The 21407-nt window shown below is 38.4% G+C and overlaps 1 protein-coding gene across 1 annotated transcript in view; it reads right to left on the bottom strand.

Moving 5' to 3' along the window:
• Positions 1 to 2208: 2208 nt before the first annotated feature.
• The window catches only part of TPCN2 (two pore segment channel 2), a 32236-nt gene continuing 13037 nt past the window's right edge, over positions 2209 to 21407 (bottom strand). Inside the window, exons 11-25 of the mRNA XM_026850696.1 lie at positions 20046 to 20143; positions 19658 to 19739; positions 18172 to 18258; positions 16971 to 17090; positions 16631 to 16690; positions 16417 to 16545; positions 15675 to 15724; positions 13100 to 13199; positions 12062 to 12133; positions 9342 to 9415; positions 8878 to 8968; positions 8673 to 8755; positions 7490 to 7571; positions 5868 to 5953; positions 2209 to 5161 (exon numbers count right to left, since the gene is read on the bottom strand). Coding sequence (XP_026706497.1) covers positions 5083 to 5161; positions 5868 to 5953; positions 7490 to 7571; positions 8673 to 8755; positions 8878 to 8968; positions 9342 to 9415; positions 12062 to 12133; positions 13100 to 13199; positions 15675 to 15724; positions 16417 to 16545; positions 16631 to 16690; positions 16971 to 17090; positions 18172 to 18258; positions 19658 to 19739; positions 20046 to 20143 — 1293 coding nt within the window. The 3' untranslated portion in view covers positions 2209 to 5082. The remainder of the gene's footprint in view (positions 5162 to 5867; positions 5954 to 7489; positions 7572 to 8672; positions 8756 to 8877; positions 8969 to 9341; positions 9416 to 12061; positions 12134 to 13099; positions 13200 to 15674; positions 15725 to 16416; positions 16546 to 16630; positions 16691 to 16970; positions 17091 to 18171; positions 18259 to 19657; positions 19740 to 20045; positions 20144 to 21407) is intronic.

The following is a 21407-nucleotide window of genomic DNA, read 5'->3' as shown; positions in this document are numbered from 1 at the left end:
AGGGATGGAGAAATGAGAGAACCATGTGGGGAACTATGGGGAGATATTGCAGGGACCAGGGAGTGGTTGTGGAGTATTAGCAACAGAGCACATACAACTAAATCTCATCTTCCTGTTTATAATGGGAAGCTGAAGGAGCATATTTTTTTGCTGTCTTTACTTGTAAAATACTTCCATGCTGTAAACATTTGTAAGCCATTAGCTAGAACCAACAGCACATGCTGTAACAACAAAAGTAAGACTTGTTAGAGGCATAGGAATTCTTTCCAGTGAAACCACAGAGAGGTGGGCGGGACAGGATCTCAGGGACCAGCTGAAGCATCACCAAGCAGGGGCAGGTTCACAAACATCCAGACAAAGCTGTAGCAGGTGACTGTCAAACCCTTCCTAAAAGGGCATTTGAGTACAGGGGGGTCAGTGACCTCCCAGAGTACAGTGCTCAGATTTAGGAAGCATCCCTCATATCTAGCAACTTTTTGCCAAAACCCAAGCTACAACTTGTGTAACCTCTGTGTGCTGATAGTAGGACATGAACAATTCACCTCTCAGCCATTTCAGTACTTGAATAGTGGTTAAAAAAAAAAAAAAGTCTTGTTTGCCTCAACACATTACTTCCTTCAGAGTTCTTCCCAACTCACACCTTCCAATTTCTTAAGACCTCTATTACTATCCTGTAACAAATGCCTCCCCCCACCTATATAATTTTAAAATGCAGGGCCCAAAACAGGAAGAGGGGGGCCTAAAGGGAAGTACTAATACAAATTACAGCAAAGCAATTTTCTTTTGATCTCTTTCAGATGCTGTTAGATCATTCAATTTGTAGCACACTATAAGCCCTATATTTGTCTTCTAATACTCTTTACTCCCTGCTCTGTACTTCTACATTTTGTGCTTTTAAACTGTAACAGTCCGTATTTATCTCTTAAATTTTACTTCAATAATTTTGGCAATTTTCTCTTGTTTGTCAATGTCATTTTGAAACAGTGTCCTATGTAGTGAAGTGCTTAGAGTTAGAATAGAAACCAAATCTTATCCCTCCACTCCCAAATTATTTCTACCCAGAGTTCACATAACAAATGGCTCTGAATGTTTATGAATACTGCAGATTAAGTCAAAACCATTTGATCTGTGGAAAACTCCAATCAGTTGAATGGGCTTTTAATTACACAAAAATTTAGTGGGGAAAAAAAACCAAAACCAAACCAAAAACATCAACACATCGACCTACATAAGAAAAAAAAAAAAAAAAAAAAAAAAACAATTTTATTTTGTTTTCAATAAAAGCCCAAGACAGATGGAGTACTGAAATGACTTCATCGGACTAAAGCACGATGTTAAATAAAAGCTGAAGCCATGGTAACACTACGTACTATTCGTAATATACTGGCAGATGAAAAGATAAACCATCTAACAAGATAAGAGATGCCCTTATCTCACATTTCAGAGATAACTAATCTATACCCTGCATCACTTTCCCGTAGGCCCCATTTTTTCTTATAGCTTTGTACGTCCCCATGTTTTTGTGAACATTAAGTAAAATGAAAAATGCGTCAAGAGATGGACAACATCAGCACAACAGAGGCCAAGAAACATGGCTCATGAACTTTACTCATATAAATCCTTGACACCCAAGACAGGATTTCTTCCTTTGTCTGTAATTTCTACAGTTACAAGATTATTCTACCTGCCCTATTTGCAGCTCTGACCAATATAAGCTTTATAAGTTTCTTCACAGTTAAGTGTGCATGTGAGATTTATCACTGTATTTCTGTATTTCTACTGAAAGACTCAAGAGCACGTCAGTTGCCTCCATCCCCTCCCTCCATTCCTAAATCTTGAAGCAATACAAATTCATAGATAATCAGGAAAGAAAAAACCCCAGCATCTGAAGAATCTCAAATTAACCAACAGCCTGGTGATTAAGGCCCTCCAGAAGCTGGAATAATCTGAGCCTGATGTAAGGCAGCAAGATGATCTTCTATTTGCTTTGGCTTTCACATGCTTCACCCTAAGCATTCACAACAGCCATTGTCAAAGACAGCCACAAACTGGTCTTTAGCTTGATCCAGAATTGATTTTGTTCCATTATTAAAAAACCCCAAACTTCTAAACCAGAAGCTGTTTCAAAAGAACGTCATGGACTCTGCTAAATTATGTGCAAAAGTTGTCCCAGTTGAAATGCTTTGATAATGCTTATTGCAGTGATCTTCTTGGGGAAAAGGAGATAAAGAAATACCTAGTTTGTAGATGCAAAGATTAAAACAGAAATAGAAATCAAGCTGCTCAACACTTCAAAGCTCAGTTCCAATGAACTTTCTCCTCAAAAATTAAGCATATCCAGTACCTACAGCTGGTATTATGAGCTTCTAGAACTGGAGAATAACAGAGTAGCATACTTCAGGTTCTACATTTTGAAACCAGGCAGGTGTGTCCCACTTGCATGTAACCTCTCCCATGGGTCCAGCCTTCAACTAGTAAAGATAATGAGAGCATAGATGCTGAGCACAACAGAAATCAGTAGGAGGAAGAAGGGCAAAAACAAACCACAAGAATCATTTCAACACCTCAATTATTTTCATATTTTAAGAAGGAGAAGGAACTTTTTTTTAATAACACAAACCTCGAATTTTACCCAGATACATACATTCACTTTCATGATTTACACAATTATTGCATAAGACTTGTTGTCATTTACATCTTCCAGTACAAGTGACATTAGGTACCACAATTTTGTATTAAATTCTAGTTACACTTTCAGTCATTTACACAAATATGAAAAAAGAACAAGACTAAGACTATTCCCCTTCAGAAAGCCTTATTCACCTTTGTCCAGATGCAAAGATTGCCTGATGGAGACATTCGTGATGTTTATAATAATCCCACACCAATTTGTGTGGCTTTGGTAGATTGTAGTGGAATGTAATAGAAAAAACACACTAAAAAACCCCAGACAACCTTAAGAGACAAAAAAAAAAAAAAAATTGAATTTGCAGGCTGGTAAGAACCGGCACATCCTTTTTGGCAAGACAAAGCTACTTCAAGTATTCAGAAAAGTAGAAAACAAAAATAATTCTTTTTTTGGTAAAAATGTAAAATGGACTGTGTAGCCTCTGTTAATAGGTGCCAATAGATCAGTGGCAGTGATTACATCATACTAGAAGGAGCAGAAGCCATCCTGACATAGCCATACTGAATAAAATAAAAAATCTAGAAAGACTGTGTGCTGATGCCTTTATCTAATTGCCATGATGTGTGTTCAAATTGTATGACTGAAAATAAGCATGGTAATGCCACTGAAATCAGTGCAAGTGAGTTACTGGGTGGATTATCCTGGAACAGAGACAAGAGACTGAACACAGACAAAAGCATGGCTTAAGAGGCAAGATAACAAAACTGAAGATTGCAGGTTAGTAGCTCAGAGCTCAGTTCCGATTTGTTCTACACATATACAAGCTGAGGCACATATTTTGTTCCACAGCACAAAGAAAATAGAAGCAGATGATAAAGAAACAGACAATCACCATGCAACTTCTAAACAATAAGGCAGAAAAATGCTTTCAAGCTCAAATGCATCATCACCCCAGATATTTTCCTCTCCCTTATGCAGGAAATAAAGAAAAGACAAATGATGAAAAAAAAGAGGAAGAAAAGTATACAGGATGACTGCTTGGCACTCTTGAAAAATGTTTTGATATCTAAGAAAGGATCAAATAACTTATAAATAGTAGCAGGGTTTTATGGCAAATTACCTTCCCCAAGGTTTTGTCAATATAGAGATGACCACAATAATGTCTATTTTGGTGACAAGCGTCTCAAGGACAAGGCAGAGCCCCAAAGGACAGTTTCGTTTTTACATATAAAATTAGTAGTTGGGATTGATTCTATTCTTCATAGTGATTTACTAGTTATGTGACAGAATCAAACAAACCCACCTTTTTTAGAGGAATACTAAGGGATAATAAAAAGCACGTGGACACAGCTTACTGTTAATACTCCTCTTCGGATTTGTGGACAAAGTTATTTACCCAAAAGTATTACGCAGGTGAAAGTTAGTGGTATACAGCATGTGGTCAGTAAGCCACAAAAGAATGTGATCTTGCAATACTGGTTGAGCACTTGCAATTCCCACAGACTTGAATGAAAATTTGAACTGTTAAGCACTTTGATTATCCTATTCAATCTTTTTTTCCTCCCCCCGCCTCTCCTTTAAGTGGGAAACTTGCAGTGATCCCGGTGCTACATTCCAGCCAAAGTTCATTCTCCCTAACTTTTTCATGGAATATGATACAGTGTAGAAGAGCACTCAGAAGTAAAAGGAAGAGGTTCACTAAAAAGCAACATGAGAATATTTGCACTAAAGGAGAGCTCAATTTTACCACACTGAAAACCACGAGTGCAATTGCTCCATTCAAAGTTGTAACTGCTCTCAAAGTTACCAGCATGATGCAACCAGCACGAACCCAAGGTCAAAACCCAAGAAACAAAGAGGGTGTGCAAAGTCAGGAGTCCCCGTTACTACCTTTAAATTGACTGTGTTCTGCTGTGATTAACTCCTAAACATTTGGTCAGATACACTGGTGTCACATTTCAATAAAAATAGTGTTTCAACTCTCATTACAAAAAGATTATGGATTTTGTTCTGGTCCTGCCTAATCCATTCATGAATTACCGGGCACAGCCCTTGCCACGCTCACCTACCAGAAAAGGCAGTCCCATTTTCTTGTGCTGAAAAAAGTATCAGGCTTAGTGGTGACAAAGTTCATGTTTTAAAGTGCACTGTCTTTTTAAACACACTTTCCCTTCTTAAAGAAAATAAAACATTCTGATATCAACAATTTATAAAAATAACAGCTGCAATATTCCTCTAAAATTGCAACTTAAAATCAAGTCAAATTAGAAGATTCAAATCTTTTTCAAAAAAAGATATGAACCAAAAATAAAAAACCCTTTTCTGCAGAGAATTGTCACATACTGTCCTACAAGCCTCTCTCCCAACAGCACCTGACAGAAAATCCATTCAGTTTCTTCCAGCTGACCACCTCAAGAAAACAGAGGTCTAAATAAATCAGTCCTTCCCACCAGTCACCTACATAACTGCAGGTGTGGATGCTGGTGCAGTTTTTCCATCAGCTCTTCTTCTGTAGGTTCTTCCAAAACATCCCTACAAAGAAAAACCATGAATTGTTAGAGGCAGCAAAGGGAACTTCTCAGCATTTGTTTTTGCAGTGCACATACCAAGATGTAACGTGTGCTTGTTTCAAGAATGAAATGGAATTAAAGTTACAATAAGTTGATGCTCCCTAAAGATGCATCTACTTGCAAGTGATCCATCCTTTACAGATGCGTCATGGAAACCAGCAGCTGTTTTCCCATAAGAAGCAGGGAAGCAATTTCCTGCACACAGTACAATACAACTGAAGGTCAGTAGATCTGTTTTCCTGAAAAAACTCCCAAATGAGAACATGTTCCCAATGCTACTATTGAATATCCAATGTGCACCAGAAGTTCCACTTGTGCATGATCATCAAGTATCAACTCACCACCCACAATTTCATAATAAGCCAAGAATGTGCATCACTTTCCTCATCTTCCCTTTTCTTCTCCCTCTCAGCACAGTTCCTCCCTCCACCCTCAACACCTCTTCTCCCGCCATGCCATGGGCAGAAAGCATATAAAAGTTAGGCTACCAAGTCAGCTTAAGCCATGCCTAGCTAGAGCACTTACTGAATTTTTCCAAACAGATGAAACTATTTGCTTCACAGGGAGGAAATAGAAGCCTTTCACCCTCTCGCAGCCACCACATTTCCTTCATCTGTTTTACATGTACATAAAAAACTAGCCTGATTATCAAGCCCATTTCAACTCACCTGAACATTAGTTCCACTGTCTGCTGGTATTCAATATCTAAAAAGGCCTCTCGATGGCAGCGACGGTCCCACTTGTGAATGAAGTTCTGAAATGTAAAAGGAAAAGGAGAAAACTAAAGGCTGTTTCAGGTGAAATCAGAAAACAGGTTATATCAGATCAATGTTTGCAGGTAAGGTGCGGAAGAAGGGTGAGGTTTGCTTTTAACAGTGTCAGAGCAGTGATTTATTTAGGCATCAGTATATTTATTGGCTGCAGGTCACTACTTTATTCAATCCTATTGTTTAGGAACGAAATATCTTTCTCACCACACACAAAGAACAATAGAGCAGAAGACAGCCCTGCTGCCTTCCACTCCTAGCAAGGCCTGCCTCCCCAAGATACCCATGTGAACTACCCACAAGACTTCACCTGCTTTGAATTTTTTCCTCTCTAAAAACTCAATAATATATAAACTTACCCCTAGACCAGGCATCACAACTTGAACTCAGCTTCTGGTTTTGTCATGTTCCCTTACCTATTTTTAATTACTCTGACATAATCCATACCTATGGAGTAGACAGACAGCTTAGGCCAAAAAAGGGAGAAAAATAGTGACATCCTGCTCTCCTGCTACAGAATGCTGCATCTTGGCTCTTACAGCAAACTTTGACCACAGCCCTGCAGAACTTAGCAGGTAGAAGGCTTCATAGGATTAGCCTCCAGCTAGAATAGAAAGTCTTTTCTGAAATGCTCATGGGCAAGACTGAGGTTCAGCATGAGACTCATACCTAAGTTTCTGCCTAAAAGTTCACCATTCTGCCTACACTAGTAAATGTCAGCTCTAAATGCAGTCAACAACAAGAGTATCTCCAAAAGAAGAAACTTTCATAAGTTATAAGATGGGATGAAGTGCCCTCTACAGATACTCAATTTCTTCCACTACTTATAAGAGAAGTCTACGATGATTAACCCGGAGTAGACAACTATGATTAACATTCCTTTCACCATCAAAAATTAAAAAGGTATTTGGATTTGCAGAGAAGTATGCATACACAAGAAACCAACAGAACTACATGTCCTTCATGGCATTGCTTAGGTACCTACATTTCCACAGCTTTTTAAAAAAACTCTAGAAGATGATCTCTTCAAAATAAGTTATCAGTTCTACTCTTTTAGTGTGGTACTGAATTATGGTAATAATTCAAATTGCAGTAGAAAGAAACACAGCAACCAAATAAAATAAAAATATAAATTTTGGAGTGTTAACTTCATTTGCTGACAAATCAAAAGGCAAAAAGCCTGTGGCTTGAATAACTAATGCAGAGTTAAATGCTAATGTAGAAGAGACAAGAAATTTTATAATAAATTATTTTTCACCTTTATAGAGTGAGTTATAAAGAAAAATGTACACACTCAATGAAGTGCAACTAGATTTGTGACAAAGTTGTAAATAAAATATACGCTTGTCTAGGAAGAAGAAAATGCTTCCTCAACATCTCAGGGAAAGAGCAGCAAGGAGGAAGATTAGGCACACACACAAAACCAACATGCTTTTCCCAAAAAGCTGTCTGGATTTCTTCATTTCCCCACACAAATTAGAACCTATCTTCAGGATCTAATGCCAAATAAACACACTCCTTACCTCTAGCAGTAAAGCTACGAAGAGATTAACCCAGATGACAGAGGAGATCAACCACCAGGCTACAAAATAGATCTTTGCCCACCTGCAGGTCAGATGAACAGACAATAAGTAAAAGTAAGCAGTAAATAACCTCAGCCTGAAAGCGACCAAAAAGAGCCATGAAATCACATTTTTCCTTGAAGTAGAATATTACTACTTTATTACTGTAAAAGGAGGTCTAGAACAAAAAATTAAAATGAAAAAAAAAACAACTTAGCATTCCATTAAGTTAGCCAGACTCACTCCTCCCACTTAACATACTTAATGGAACCCTGAGGGGACAGAAAAGCAGCCTCATAGAATTTATACTGGGTCACAGCAAAAATCCATCTAGGCCAGTACTCTCTGAGAGCAGTCAAAAGCAGAAACACAGGAAAGAGTGCAAAACCATTGCAAAACACCCCCAAGTGCTTTCCTAGTCTCCAACCACTTGCAGTTCAGAGATTGCCTGAACTAGAGGTAGGTTTCATTCATTGCAGATCCCAAAAGATATCTCTTTCACAATTTGTCCGGTCTTCACCAGGCCACATTAAACATTTATCACAAAACAGCCTGTAGAAGAGCGTTCCACAACTTAACTACACGCTGAGTTAACTAGCCAAGGATCACTGGAACAGCTCAACCCAGAGGCTATCTAGCTCATTCAAGCATTCCCATAAAGTAATTAAATACAAATAAAAGGTATGTCCAAGGTTTTAAGTCTTAAAAAAATTGTTCACACACAGGAAAAATACAGGAGCAGCCCAAAATTAATTACAGAAATTCACTAATATTTCTGTGAGATTGGGTCTATAGCAAGAGGCACCCACCAAACACATGTTCCAAGCCTGTTTATAATCCACTGAAGTCATTCACTCTTTTTTGGAACAAGATGACTACCAAGACAGTTTGCCATCCCTTCTAAACGTGACAAATGGATTTCATGGCATCCACCAAGCACTAGACCAACCATCATGTTACACAAGTTAAAGATCAGCCATGAAGTATCAAGTTTATTTCTTATATACCTGAATTGACCCAAAGGAAAGGTAAACAGCACCCTTCTTAGCAGATAGCAGAAACTGTGCTGTGTGTATAATTCTTGCTCAGTTACCTTATACCCAGATTTATATGGGACTTTTTTAGTATTATCACTGCTACTTACGGACTTGAGTATCTTGAAAATGCTTCCAAAAAGACTTGCCAGTTGTTCACCACCATCACATCCCAGAGGGTCACCACTGCTGCCTGAATAACAGGAGTAAGCCAGAAGCTGAGTGGCTATATCACACAGGTGAGCTTCAGAAAACAGGGGGAAGAGATAAGCAGAGAGGAAAAGAGGGACGGATTCCATCAATGGTCAGACTCACAGCAAAGTCATCAAAGTTGTTCGGCCAATATTCCAGCTGTTCGTAGGTCCCACACTGCAGAGTGCCGTTACCATATGTTGTATTGACAGCACTGTAAGAGAGTTACAGGCTAACATGAGCACAGCTTTCTATGTACTGTACCATAAAAACAAGATTGTGCCGAGTGCCTTGTAGAAAGTTAAGTATCCCATATGGACAGAAAACAAGGGAAATAACCTTTAAAGTATTTAAGCTACAGCAGGGTGAAACTCCAAGCTACAGATAAGCATTCCTGCAATTTCAATACAGCAAGAGGAAGAAGTAACAAATGGAAAGTTTGTGTGATTTAACATTAAAAGAAGAATGGCTGCAAGAATAAGAATGAAAAAAAAACCTACAACCAACAACAAACAACTCAGAGGTACTGAGTTGCAGATGCTTTTGAAAAACAAATTCTTTATAAGTAGTGATGTTTAGAACATTACCTGATATTTCCCATGGGAACAAGAGCACCTTTAAACAGCATTATGCCAGTTATAGCAAATGCATAGAAAACCACCTGAAAGGCATGTAAGCAAGTATTAGTTTTGAATATTTCTGTCACTGAATAAGAAAACACCACAATTAACATGGAATTGATATTAGTACCACAGTTAAAAGGAATTTGGTCAAGAACAATGCCTCAAGCTATTAAAGTGAAAATACTTCTCTATGTCTGTATTACTTAGCTGTTTGCTTTTAGTCTATTTGAACTTTCATTTGTTAAAATGCAGTAAATCATTTAACTTTATGATCTGGTGGGGTTTGTTTTGTCTCAGAATGCTGAAATTTAACTATGAACACTACAGAATAGTGACTTAGAAAACAAAAACAATAAAACATCATGTATTTACAAGGAATAACCTAAGTATCTGGGGACCTTCCTGCTAGATTCACTGAAAATAAGCTTTTATTAAAATTAACTGAAGGGCAAAATTAAGCCAATATTTTGTATTACATCAGCAACTTCTTTGAAAATGTTCTATTAGTCTAAAAATAAAGGTTTCAATAACACAGGATTTTGGAACTTCTGTATTTTAATTGTAAAAATGCAAATCTCTTTAAAAGAGATACCTTTCACAGTCTTCAGCAGTTGCATACATGATTTTTGCAACTGCTAATCTTAAAAAGATTGTTCTAGAAATAGCCTACAACTTCAATTCTCTGAGTAAATTTGTCCTGGGACGGCTTGAAATAAGCTGAACCTTCAAATGAAAGTGTCTTTAGTCATATTTCTGTGTTTTGCTAAAAAACAGACCCAAGAGGGACATCTGGGAGGAGAAAAAGAGAAACTGCCCTGACCTATGAACCACAGCACTTTGAACACTACTGAAGCTGAAGCTATTCCACAGCCTGCCAGAAGATGGAGTATCTGTCTTGGCCCTAATGAAGTTGATTTTATCCTTTGAAAAAGATACGTTTAAAACAAGCATTGCCTGAGAAATTAGCTAATCAGTTACATTACTTTATCAGCGTGTGTTCCAAGCAAACATTAGGAAGACATTTTGCATCAGATGGCAATTGAGTCAGACTTCACTACAGTAGAATCTCAGTGACAGCTTCCACGTAGCCTCAAGTAAAAGCAAATCAAATTAATGGAAGTGGCAGACTTGTCTCACAGCTGGTGCAAAACTACAGTTCACACTCCCAGAATTAAGGACAATCAGCAGCAGACATTTAAACCACTTCATGAGCATTATATGGGTAGGAACACCAGATTGAAACACTAATGCAAAGTTCCTAAAAATAAAATCAAGCATATTACTACAGGCTACTGTCATCTTAATAATGTCTTTCAGGAATGAAAAGAGCATCCAGCAGAATGCTACAGCCCCGGTGCTGTCATGCCAGTAGCAACACAGCTTTGGGTCCTAGTGTAAAGCACAAAACAGCTCACCACAAAACTGCTCTCTCTGAGGGCTCTGATGTAGGGGCTCTGATCCAGCAGCAATGCCAATCACTGCCTCCCCCACCTATCCACAACACAACCCTACCAGCCTCCAACAGAGGTGACAAGCAAACGTCTGCTCCTTTAGCACGGCAGATGTACTTAACCAAGAACTGGCAAAATTAGCAAAACTGCAGTCAGCCTTTAAATAGCTTAATACATTGACTAATGAAAAGCTTTTCATTATACTGAACCCGTTCGTAGCATATGCAAGATTGGCATTTATGCTCCTGAAAACCTTTCATCTGCAAAAGCTAACTGCCCTGTTCCTGCACTCCCAAAGTATTTATCTTTCAAGAGTAGCTTACAGTGGCCAGTGTGGCTTGTACAACACAACAAATTTGTTAGCAACTTAGCTCTGCCCAAACCAATATCTATATTTCATATCGCAACATAAACCTGTCCAAACTGCAACTTCAGGCCTCTCTCCTACAGATAAAAGCAAAGATTACTAATGACAAAAACAGATATTCTGGGTAAATTGCATGCTAAGTATATAGACTAGAACAACTTTTTAAGACAATACCTTATACACAGCAAATCCTTGCCCACTAAACATTACCTCAAATTCATGTACGCTAAAGAAACCACACACACCAACAAAAAACACTACCCAGGCACTTCTTTGCTTTACCAGGAAGACATCATTGCAAAGCCAGAAACTCCAGAGTTGGGAAATGGAGAATTTATGTAATTGACATCACGCATTGTGATCCATCCTTTAATTGCACATTTACAAAGTATACACTGCACACAGACACACCTAAAACAGGATGGCAGAGGCTCTCAAAAACCAAACAAACCAGCTCAAGGCCTTCTCAACAGAAAACCATTTACAAGTTGTTTTGCTATTTAATTTAACATAAGCAAGCCAGGGTAAGAAATACTAATCCAGTTTTAGCATCAGATGAATTTCTATTTGAAACTAGAGTATCCAGCCTGAGGCAAGCACTCTGAGAAAGTTTCAAACACTCTTTTAAAGGCACTCCTAAAGGAAACTGGTAAATGAGTCACTGTCACTGTGCAGCCCATAACAAAACATTAGTTTCTTGTGGCTTTGCAAGCCATGCCCTGGAGAAGAACTGGCCAATTAAAAGGTGAAATGTTACTGTTCATGGTGATTGTCAAAGAAGGAAACTTGTTTTCTTGTTTGATGACATACCCTTATTATAGTGCTAACTATAAAAAAAGAAATTACAGTCTTAAATCATGACTTACCACAAGGATTCCTGCAAAGGCTCTCAAGTTTTTTACCAGATCCAGCAATGTAGTAACAACCAAAGCCATGAACTAAAACAAAGCAGAATTTTATATGCATGACATTCATCACACTTCCAATTCACATCAAATTATTTCACTAAAAGGACAAAGCAATGCCAACAAGAAAAGTAAGCTATACCTAAATTCAGGACATCTTTCATACAGTGATATTTCCATGAGGTACTTAAAATGAATAAACAACAGTGTAGTCCTTTACATACATAGGCATTATGATAAATTTTAAATACACACAGGTACTGTGACTTAAAGGACTAAATTCTTAGTAAGATTAGAACAGGAAAAAGTCACAAGTGCCCCACAGCTCCAGAGTGACAGCTACGCATTTGATCCACAGAGTTTCTAGTTTACACTTTCCACTGACACTATGACCTCTGATTACATCAGGTAGATATTTATGGCTTATTGAACTAAGATACAATTCCTGCACCTGACGCTAATTTGGGTTTAGCTTTCAAGAAAGTCTACATGCAGGATTATAACAAACAATCAAATAACTCCAAGTGATTTCAGATTTATGTACAGGTATGCTGGTGGAAATACCCATACAGGAGAAGTGCAAAGAGGGATTCATCCCACATAACTGTTTGCATGACCAAAACGTCTGGCAGCGTCTAGTGAAAGCAAGTCTGTCACCTCCTCAGTACCAAGTCTTTCAAGGATATCATATCCACTCATTTAATTAAGACTGAAGCATTACACAAATTGGACCGGTCTTTCTGGGTGCATTTGCCCATTTTAGAATACCAGCATCAGTTGCAGTGACATCAAGAGAACTTCCCTGTCACCTCGACAGAGAAAACCACTTAAGGAGACAGTGAGTTTGTGAGGTGTTGTGCAATAGTCTGGACAGTTAGAGCTAAGGTATAATCCCACTCAGGTGCAACAGGATTGCAATTTACACATTATTCTGAAATGCTTTAACAGAATTCCCAATTTGACCAAAGAAATCAGAAATATGAAAGGATAAATAAACACCTTCATATTAGGAATAATCCGCAGGAACCTGAACACAATTAACATGTTCACCAATCGCACCATATCCCACAGGGATAACAAGCCCATGAACTCAGGTCTCCTAGAAAAGATGGGAGAAGATAACAAATCAGAGAAACAGCCTATGACAGAAAGACAGTTAAATCTACTGGGCTGCAGGTAACTGTAAATTCTCCATAACTTTTCGTTAACATCCATGGCATATTAAAATAAACCTGGAGAGAAATAAAAGAGTTTTATTTCCTCATGGAAACACTCTTTATAACCTGTAATTGACAGAACATTGCAGCCAGTTTTGGAGTCCCCAGTAGAGGAAAGGGACAGACTGCATAAAGATCAGCAGAGGCCCAACAAGATGATCAGGGGATGATACACCTGCCCTACAAAGAGAAACTGCAGGAACTGGGCTTGTCCAGCTGAAGAGCAATGCTTCAGAAGGGTCTAGCAACAGCCTCCCAAGACTTCGGAAGCAGCCCTTAAGAGGACAGAGCCAGGCTGCTCAGTGGGCTTAGGAGGAGGGCAAGGGACAGTAGGTGTAAGCTGAAAGGGTGGAGGCTCACACCAGATATAAGGAAGAACTGAAGAACTTGTCAACCATGAGGACAGTAAGACAGAGGCACAGGTTATCCAGAGAGGTTGTGCAAGTCTCTGTCACTGGGGGTTTACAAGACTCAACTGAGTAAAGCTTTGAGTAACTCAGTCCAGCCTTGCTTTGAGCAGGAGACTGGAATACAGACCTCCCAAGGTCCCTTCCAGCCTGAATTATTCTATAGAAAAATCTATAATCTGTACAAGGAAGTAGATTACAGTACTCTACAGTAGACTCTAATAAATGATTAAGAAAGTGAACTATTTACCCTGGGCTCTTAAATATGCATATAGTGCTCTTTGAAGTGCATGTTTATACTAAAATACCTGGGTAAGTGGCCTTCCTCCTGCTGGGGGGGAGGTATCAGAGGGTCCTTTCAGAAAACAGAGTGAAACAAAAATACTGCTATAGCGAGATACTTCAGGAACTTGCACAAAGACATGCATTAATTCTTCAGGGTATGCTTGGCTGAAGTTAGGCTCCAAAAAAAAGCACTAAGCTAACAGACCGCCTTGCCAAGCTTCTTCCTTATATGCATATTCCACAGGTCATATACATGCACTTCATATCTCAGCCTGATTTTTAGCTGACTTGTACATCAGCATGCCAGATTCTTCTTCACCAGAAAGGTGGGCAGGTGGTGGGGGACAAAAAATGTTAATGAAAAAGGTCCTTAGTAACACAGATGCTAAATCATTATTTCCATCACCAATATATTCAGCTCTAATAATGAAAGAAAATATTTAAGACAACACTGCATAGAACGCGTATTCTAGAATAATAGTTACATCTTAGTCCTGTCCTGAAGATGTTATATCTACACACAAATCAATTACCAACAGCACACACTGTAACCAGCATTAAGACTCAGGACTCATCTGGGTTGTAATCTGTGGCTGACACAGTGTCACTGGTGCTTCAGGACACTACTGTAGTGCAAACAATTGTCTACATTTCAGAATCAAAGGACAAAATCAAATTCAACTATAATCACTTACATTAGATCAATAGTTAACGCCATTAGATTATTAGCAATTAATGTTCTTATGGCAATCATTGGTTTTGAGCAATAGGAGTGCAAGTAGTGTTTAAAAATAAACCCATTTCAAGCTGTAAGATCTACCAGATGTCTTCACAGATACTAATGTAAATTAAGATAACTTCCTGAAAGGCAACATGACAAATATCCTGACAAATTAGGGAGAGCGAGCAATGCCTTAAGAATAGAGCTTGTATAAAGAGACAAAGTATCAGAATGTGTTACGAATCACCCCTGAAAGTAAGATTCTGGAAATTTTCCAGAAGTCTTTTGCTTTCCTCTTTTGTTATGATGGCAGTTTTCAAATTTTAAGAGAGAAAACAATGATTTTTATGTGTTTGATAACCAAAAAAAGATCAGGATAGCTATCCAAGACCTGTTTGAACTTAAGAAAAATCAAAATACAACTGCTTGCTATTCCAATATAGATAAGTAGTTCAAGTCCATGGGAATTTTCCTACAAAATGAAACAAAACTCAGACTTCAATCTACATACAGGGTACAAGGGGCTTTGCCAGCTGTTTGGGAATTTATATAATTGGGATAACTGGACAATCTGATACTGAAACACATTAGGTTAGTAGCTTGTTGTGTGTGTTGTACTCAATTCCCATTCCTGCATCTTTAGTAAGCGTAGGTCTTCTGATACAATTTTACATCAGATCACAAGTAATACAAATGCATCCTTCTCAGAATAGCTAAAAAGGACTCTGAATTTTATGAAAAAAAAAAAATTATTTTCTTTCACTTATCCAGATTGCAGGGCCTCTAATGACTACAAGGGTGAGAACTTGTATGAGGTTTGGTAAATTGTGGACTGGGCTCACAATCATAGCGTGATGATATAAGCATGTATGAACTTGTGTGTATATTCCCCTGTCCCACCCCAGAACCCGAGCAAAGTGCAAGAGTTCACAGAGATTACATACCAACCACGATGAGGAAATCCATACACAGCAAAAGTTGCAATCTCCAAAACCTTTAGTTAGGGAAGAAAAAAAAAAAGTCAAAACCTTACTTCGTAATTCTGTGTTTCAAAAATTACAGAAGTTTCTTGACAGAAAACATTTTCTAGAGCTTTAAGATGCTAATGTGACTCATTTTAAAATTCTGAAATTGTCATATTTGATTAGATATTCCCCAAAGTAAGCCAATGTACCCACATCATGCAACAGGGACATGTAAGGATATACAGTGAATTACATTAACTGTGAATTTGGCCTCATCTGCCATATGGGTTTCAGGCTTTTACCAAATAACAAATATAATAACAATATAATAAAATAACACATACTACCACATGTCAAATAACATGGTATAATAACAAATAATCTGCCACTTTTTTTAATTTAAAGAAAAAAGTGATTTTTAGCTATGCAACAGAATTCCTTATGAATTCAACTCCAAGAGTTGAACGGTTCCAAATAAAATTAAAAAGGCTGCTTATACAAAAGCTCACCTTTTCCATCAATTTTAAAAAGCCTGCCTTCAGAAAGGAGACCCCGAGAGAACCAAAACGTTCAGGCCATTAAAAACCACAACACTGGCTCCTGCTGTTTAACTTAGCATATTAGTGTTGAATAAAAAGCAATTCCACTAGCTGAGGAACCTGCAGTTCCTAATCATCCTAGTTAACAAATCCAGGAATACAGAAATCAACAAAAAGCTTACCAGCAAAATTATAGTCAGAAGTCCATCAAATCTATTGCTTGGGTATGACAAGTATCTCTTCAAGCCCATTGCTAAGATTTTCAGTAACATTTCCAGCAGATAGTATAGGATGAAGAAGCAGTTGATAACCTTTACCCCCAAAATAAAAATAATTATTAGAATTATTGACACCTCACAAAACAGTAATAACTATAGGAATACTGCTGCATCTTACCCCCAGGAAGAAGTCATCTCTTTCAGATGGCTGCTTGTCTGCATCCATCACCAAAACCACCTTAAACAACAAGAAATATTTTATGAATCCACTGCTTTACTGCTGCATAAGCCAGATTTTTAAAGCACAAGTATTTTATGCTTTGCACATAACTTTCCAAGCAGCTCAGAATGTATTTTTTAGCTGCAAGTGTTCTCTCCTAAGACTGTGCATGACTACAGCATGCCAAACACGGATATCTGCTGGTGGTTATCAGAACAGAGACAAAAGAACAAAAACAGAACGGAAATTTGTACCACAGGGAAAAAACAAAACAAAACAAAACAACCCTTTTACTTACACAGATAGAAACAATGTTTGCAAGGGCTACAACATTTCCCAAGTAGCCAAAGTAGGGATGGCCAAAGACAAACTGCATTTTCTGCATAAAATGGGATTGGTACTCTGGACTGGGAGGATGCTGAAAAGAACACAAAGGATTTGCTGAGAGACAAAGCATAAGCATCTTAATAATAATGGAGGAAACCCACACCCAATCTCAGATCTAAGAAACAGACATTTTCAAATTAAAACCTCAAGGCCACATGCTAATTTTGACATTTCAGGAGGAGGATATTTTCAAGCTCTGACCATTATCAGCAAGAGATCATTTCTGATTAGCCAATGGGTTGATGATTATGGCACAACACAAGATAATGGTGAAAAAGTGAGATAACCCAACCTCTCTCCAATGCCTCAAGCAGGTTAACTAAACACCAAGCTACTAATTGTACACATTCCTTTCCTATTTCCCAACATTTAATCTCCTTAAAAGATTAATAAGTCTTAGTTATATGCAAACATAGAAGAGAACATTTCCTAACCCTCAAAAAGTTTGATTTTTTTTCCCCCCTTTCTTTCTCTCTTTCTCCAAGTGGAGAAGACTGCTTTCTGCCCATCTTCATCTGAACACTTGAAGAATCCACATTTCATTCTTCCTTCAGGGACTGGAGGAAAGTCTTAGCCTGAGAATATTTTATTGCTACCCTGCAAAGACTAATATATAGCAGAGGTGCATTGATTTAACACAGGATTGTCACAACAAAACAAAGCCCTCGCATTTCATCAAAAATAAAGACATCAAAATCAAGCCAAAAACAAGTACAGAGCACTCATTTCTCCACAGCACTTTTCAGAAGGTCTATGCTGTAAGTCTAACTCCTATTTCTTTGTTCCCTCGTAATGAACCTTACAAACAAAATACACACACAGAGCCTTCATCTATCTCACCTGGCCAAGTTGCTTAAAAATGCTGACAGAACAAGCAACCATGCATTTTGTATGTTGAATGCTACCTGTCAACCCCAAACTACCACTGTAAAAGCCCCCAAAGCAATGCTGTTTGTGACTATAAGAGCAATCCATGAACAACTTAAAAATCAGACACCTTGCATTCAACAAGTTGTGAAGTTGGTTTATATGCTTTATAACAGAATGCTCTCAATTTTGCACAAGACCACACTCAACTTACAACACTTTATAAATGGTTGTCAGATACATACTTGCTTAATGGCATCTTTGTCTAGTTCTTCAAAGAGCTTCTGAAACTGGGCAGCTGACAGCTGGTCACAGGAGCACATTTTGAGTGACTTCACATGAAAGAAAAACATTCAGATCAACACCTGCAACAGGTGCATCTTCAAAGAGTGCCAACATTCTAAGATCATCTTAAAAGTCTTGGAATAGAGATGTAATACAACCTCCACCAAGGTATTAGAGTAAGCTTCAATACCGCTTTGCTTTAACACAAAAGTGTCACAAGACGGTGGGATTTGTCTCGCCTTTTCTGTTTTCCCTCTGGGGTCACATGCTGCTTAAGAAGGTGCATGCTCTTTTGACATACTTAAGTTTTTAGTTTCATCTAGTATTGCCATTGTTATGTTATGATCCAAGGGATGATGATATTATGTCAGTTACCACTGTTCTATGGAAGTTACTACCTAAAAGGATTTTTTATTTCACAAATTGTAACATGATGAAGACACTTTCATAGCATGCTAAACACTAACTTCATAGCATGCTAAACACTAACTTCAACTGTAGCACACACAGCAACAAAAGAAAAAACCCACCAGCATCAAGAAAAATTAAAACTTGGGATTTGTGTACCTAACTAACAATGCAAGGGACAGCTCAGCATAATCACAGAGCAGGATGTTTATTCTCAGGCAACTCAGTTTACACATTCACTATCCCAGACAACAACAATGGGAAGCAATACATCTAAACCTTTTCCTTCCGCTTCCAACCCTTACATTGGAGCAAGCCAACTGCTGATGTCATAACCATCAGCTCTGAATTGCTACTTCCTTTTGGCAGAAGATCTTACAATGTGGACTTTCAAATCCTACTGCATTGTTCTCAAAAAGCAACATTACTTTTAGACATTTTTTTCTGAACACACACCAATAATCTTCACATCTCCTATTAGAGTTAAATCATTTCTCTAATCTCTGAAAATCATGGCATGAACTGCAACATTAAGTCTTTTGTTAAGGAAAACCACCCTCCCTGTAACCTGATACAAGTATTAATACCTAGAGGGAGCAGCACAGCTAAAATCCAATGAAAAAAAAAGACATTTTCAAATGGTAGAGGGAAGCTGCTATAGACAGTAGCTCTAGACAAGAGAGAGAAATGTTTTACTTCCAGAGACAAAGTAAAGCAAATTAAAAATTAGCTCTGCAAATCAAGAGTTCACATTACTGTACACTTCTCTGAAAGTGAATACATTCGTCAACACATCAACCAAAGTAGAAGCAATCTTAAGATTAAATCATTGCCTAGAGACTGCTTTTGTTCTGAAGACCAAAACATAAAACACTGAGCTGGGCCACTGTTCAGACTTAAAGAAAGCAGCATAAAGGAAGCTGAACTGAAAGCTTCTACTCCTACATCAATGGCATGATGAAGGAAAATTCAGTTTCCACAGCTGTCCCATCAGAGGGTTTGACAGCCACATAAAGACTAAGAAAGTCCAGTTCTTACTCTCATGATGGCTTGCTTGCAGCCAGAATCCATTTCAGCTTTCCGCAGCACTTGCAGTAAAGCCCCAACGCTGACATACGACCTATTAAAAAGAAAATAGAATGCGCACTTAAACAAATAACTGTCTTGATGGCAAAACCAGCTGTTCCAAAGGCATTCCTGCCTCTCTTTTTGAAAAGCAGATAAAATTGGAAGTAGAAATAAAAAGGAAACAGACACCATAAGAGTCTCAAACAGTATGTTATGAGCATCAAGTGTTAAAGAAAAAATGAGGTGAGCAAAGAGCCATTTTTCAAGAAAGGATCCTCAGTAAATATACTAAAACGACATGACCAAAACCCTGCTCTTTTCTCCAAGATAATCTGCTGTTTGAGCATTCTTCACTTACTGTTGTGTATTAGCAGGAGTCTCTTTCAGGGAAGAAAGCACTTCAAATGCAGCCCGGATTCCCAGTCGCCTCCTGAAGAGGGAGGACTGAACCGATTTCTGGACAGTAAAAACACCACAGAGAAGACAGTTTATTTCCACGTGTTTCAAGGAAATCCAACTAGATGATACAAATAAGACCTGTAAGTGATTTGTCCAGACCTTAGACAGAACCTACTGCAAGCCTCAGGAAGGGCCATACCTGTTCAACTGAAATAATTTTTCAGGAAGGCAAGATACCATTTTTCTTTCTCCCACCACCAAGATCCCTGTTGTTAGCCACTAGATCTAGCTGTCCAGATACCAGGTCCAAACAGAGAGGCACTCCATGGTCTGAAAGGAATACTGTGATGAATGGAATGCTGAAATCAGTGAAACCTGTTCCTACCAGAAGCACTTGTACAGATGAGGGCTGCCCAGCTCCTCATACAATACTATGTCCTATGGTCAAATAATACACCGGTTCTCTGGCACACAGCCCAGACTTGTGATTAGAAATCAGAATAAGACTTCCCAAGGCCTCGCTCCCTTCCAGAACGCCATGTACAAGAAGGAAGGAAGGAAGCAAACAAGTCTCTGCAGTTCAAGTAGACATCCAGGTCACAGTTTATTTTTAATTCTGGATTGCATAGGCACATGCCTGTTCTGGAGACAACGGCAACAGCAAAGTTTGAGTATTCACAGGAATTTGTACTATTGTGCAAAGAGTTAAGACAGCTTGTCCAACTCCAGCTTCTTGCCAAAAAGAAGACAGCAAGAGACACAGCTTTTTCATGCTCTTTTTTTTTTTTTCATAGTAATCACTTTCAAACTCAGCTGCTTTATTGGGTGTCAGATTATGGCATGATCTCACATGGCAAAGAGGAAAATTGAGAAAGAAGGGAAGAAACAGAGCAGGAGGAAAAGATTACAAAAATTCCTTTTGCACATATTGGGTTTAAATACCCCTCTCCCCCAAGAGGGTGGGGGCCATTCTTTCTGTGCAATATTGCCAAAACCTTACTATCCAACACACTTGACCTTCTTTCCAGAGCCCTACTAGAGGAGCTATTATTTCACTTTTCCCTCAAGCCCTGAAGTCCACTTCTCTAAAAGGCTCCATATCAGTAAGGAGAAGGAACTATAGACTATGTATAAAGGGGGATCTAAGTAATGAAAGAACTTTAAGACTATAAGTAAGGGGGAAATCACACCCAAAGTCAAACTCACAAAGTTTCCCCTGCTAGTAAACCTGAAGAAAATGACAGCCATGAGAAAAGATCAGTTGGAACGTACACAGTTGGGAATTGCTGTTCATTCCAAGCTAGAGAGGCCATCACTGTAC

This window comes from Athene cunicularia, assembly GCF_003259725.1.
Source record: "Athene cunicularia isolate RWA chromosome 5 unlocalized genomic scaffold, athCun1 chr5_part3, whole genome shotgun sequence".
In the NCBI taxonomy this organism is placed as follows: Eukaryota; Metazoa; Chordata; class Aves; order Strigiformes; family Strigidae; genus Athene; species Athene cunicularia.
This window is presented reverse-complemented; position numbering and strand designations above follow the sequence as displayed.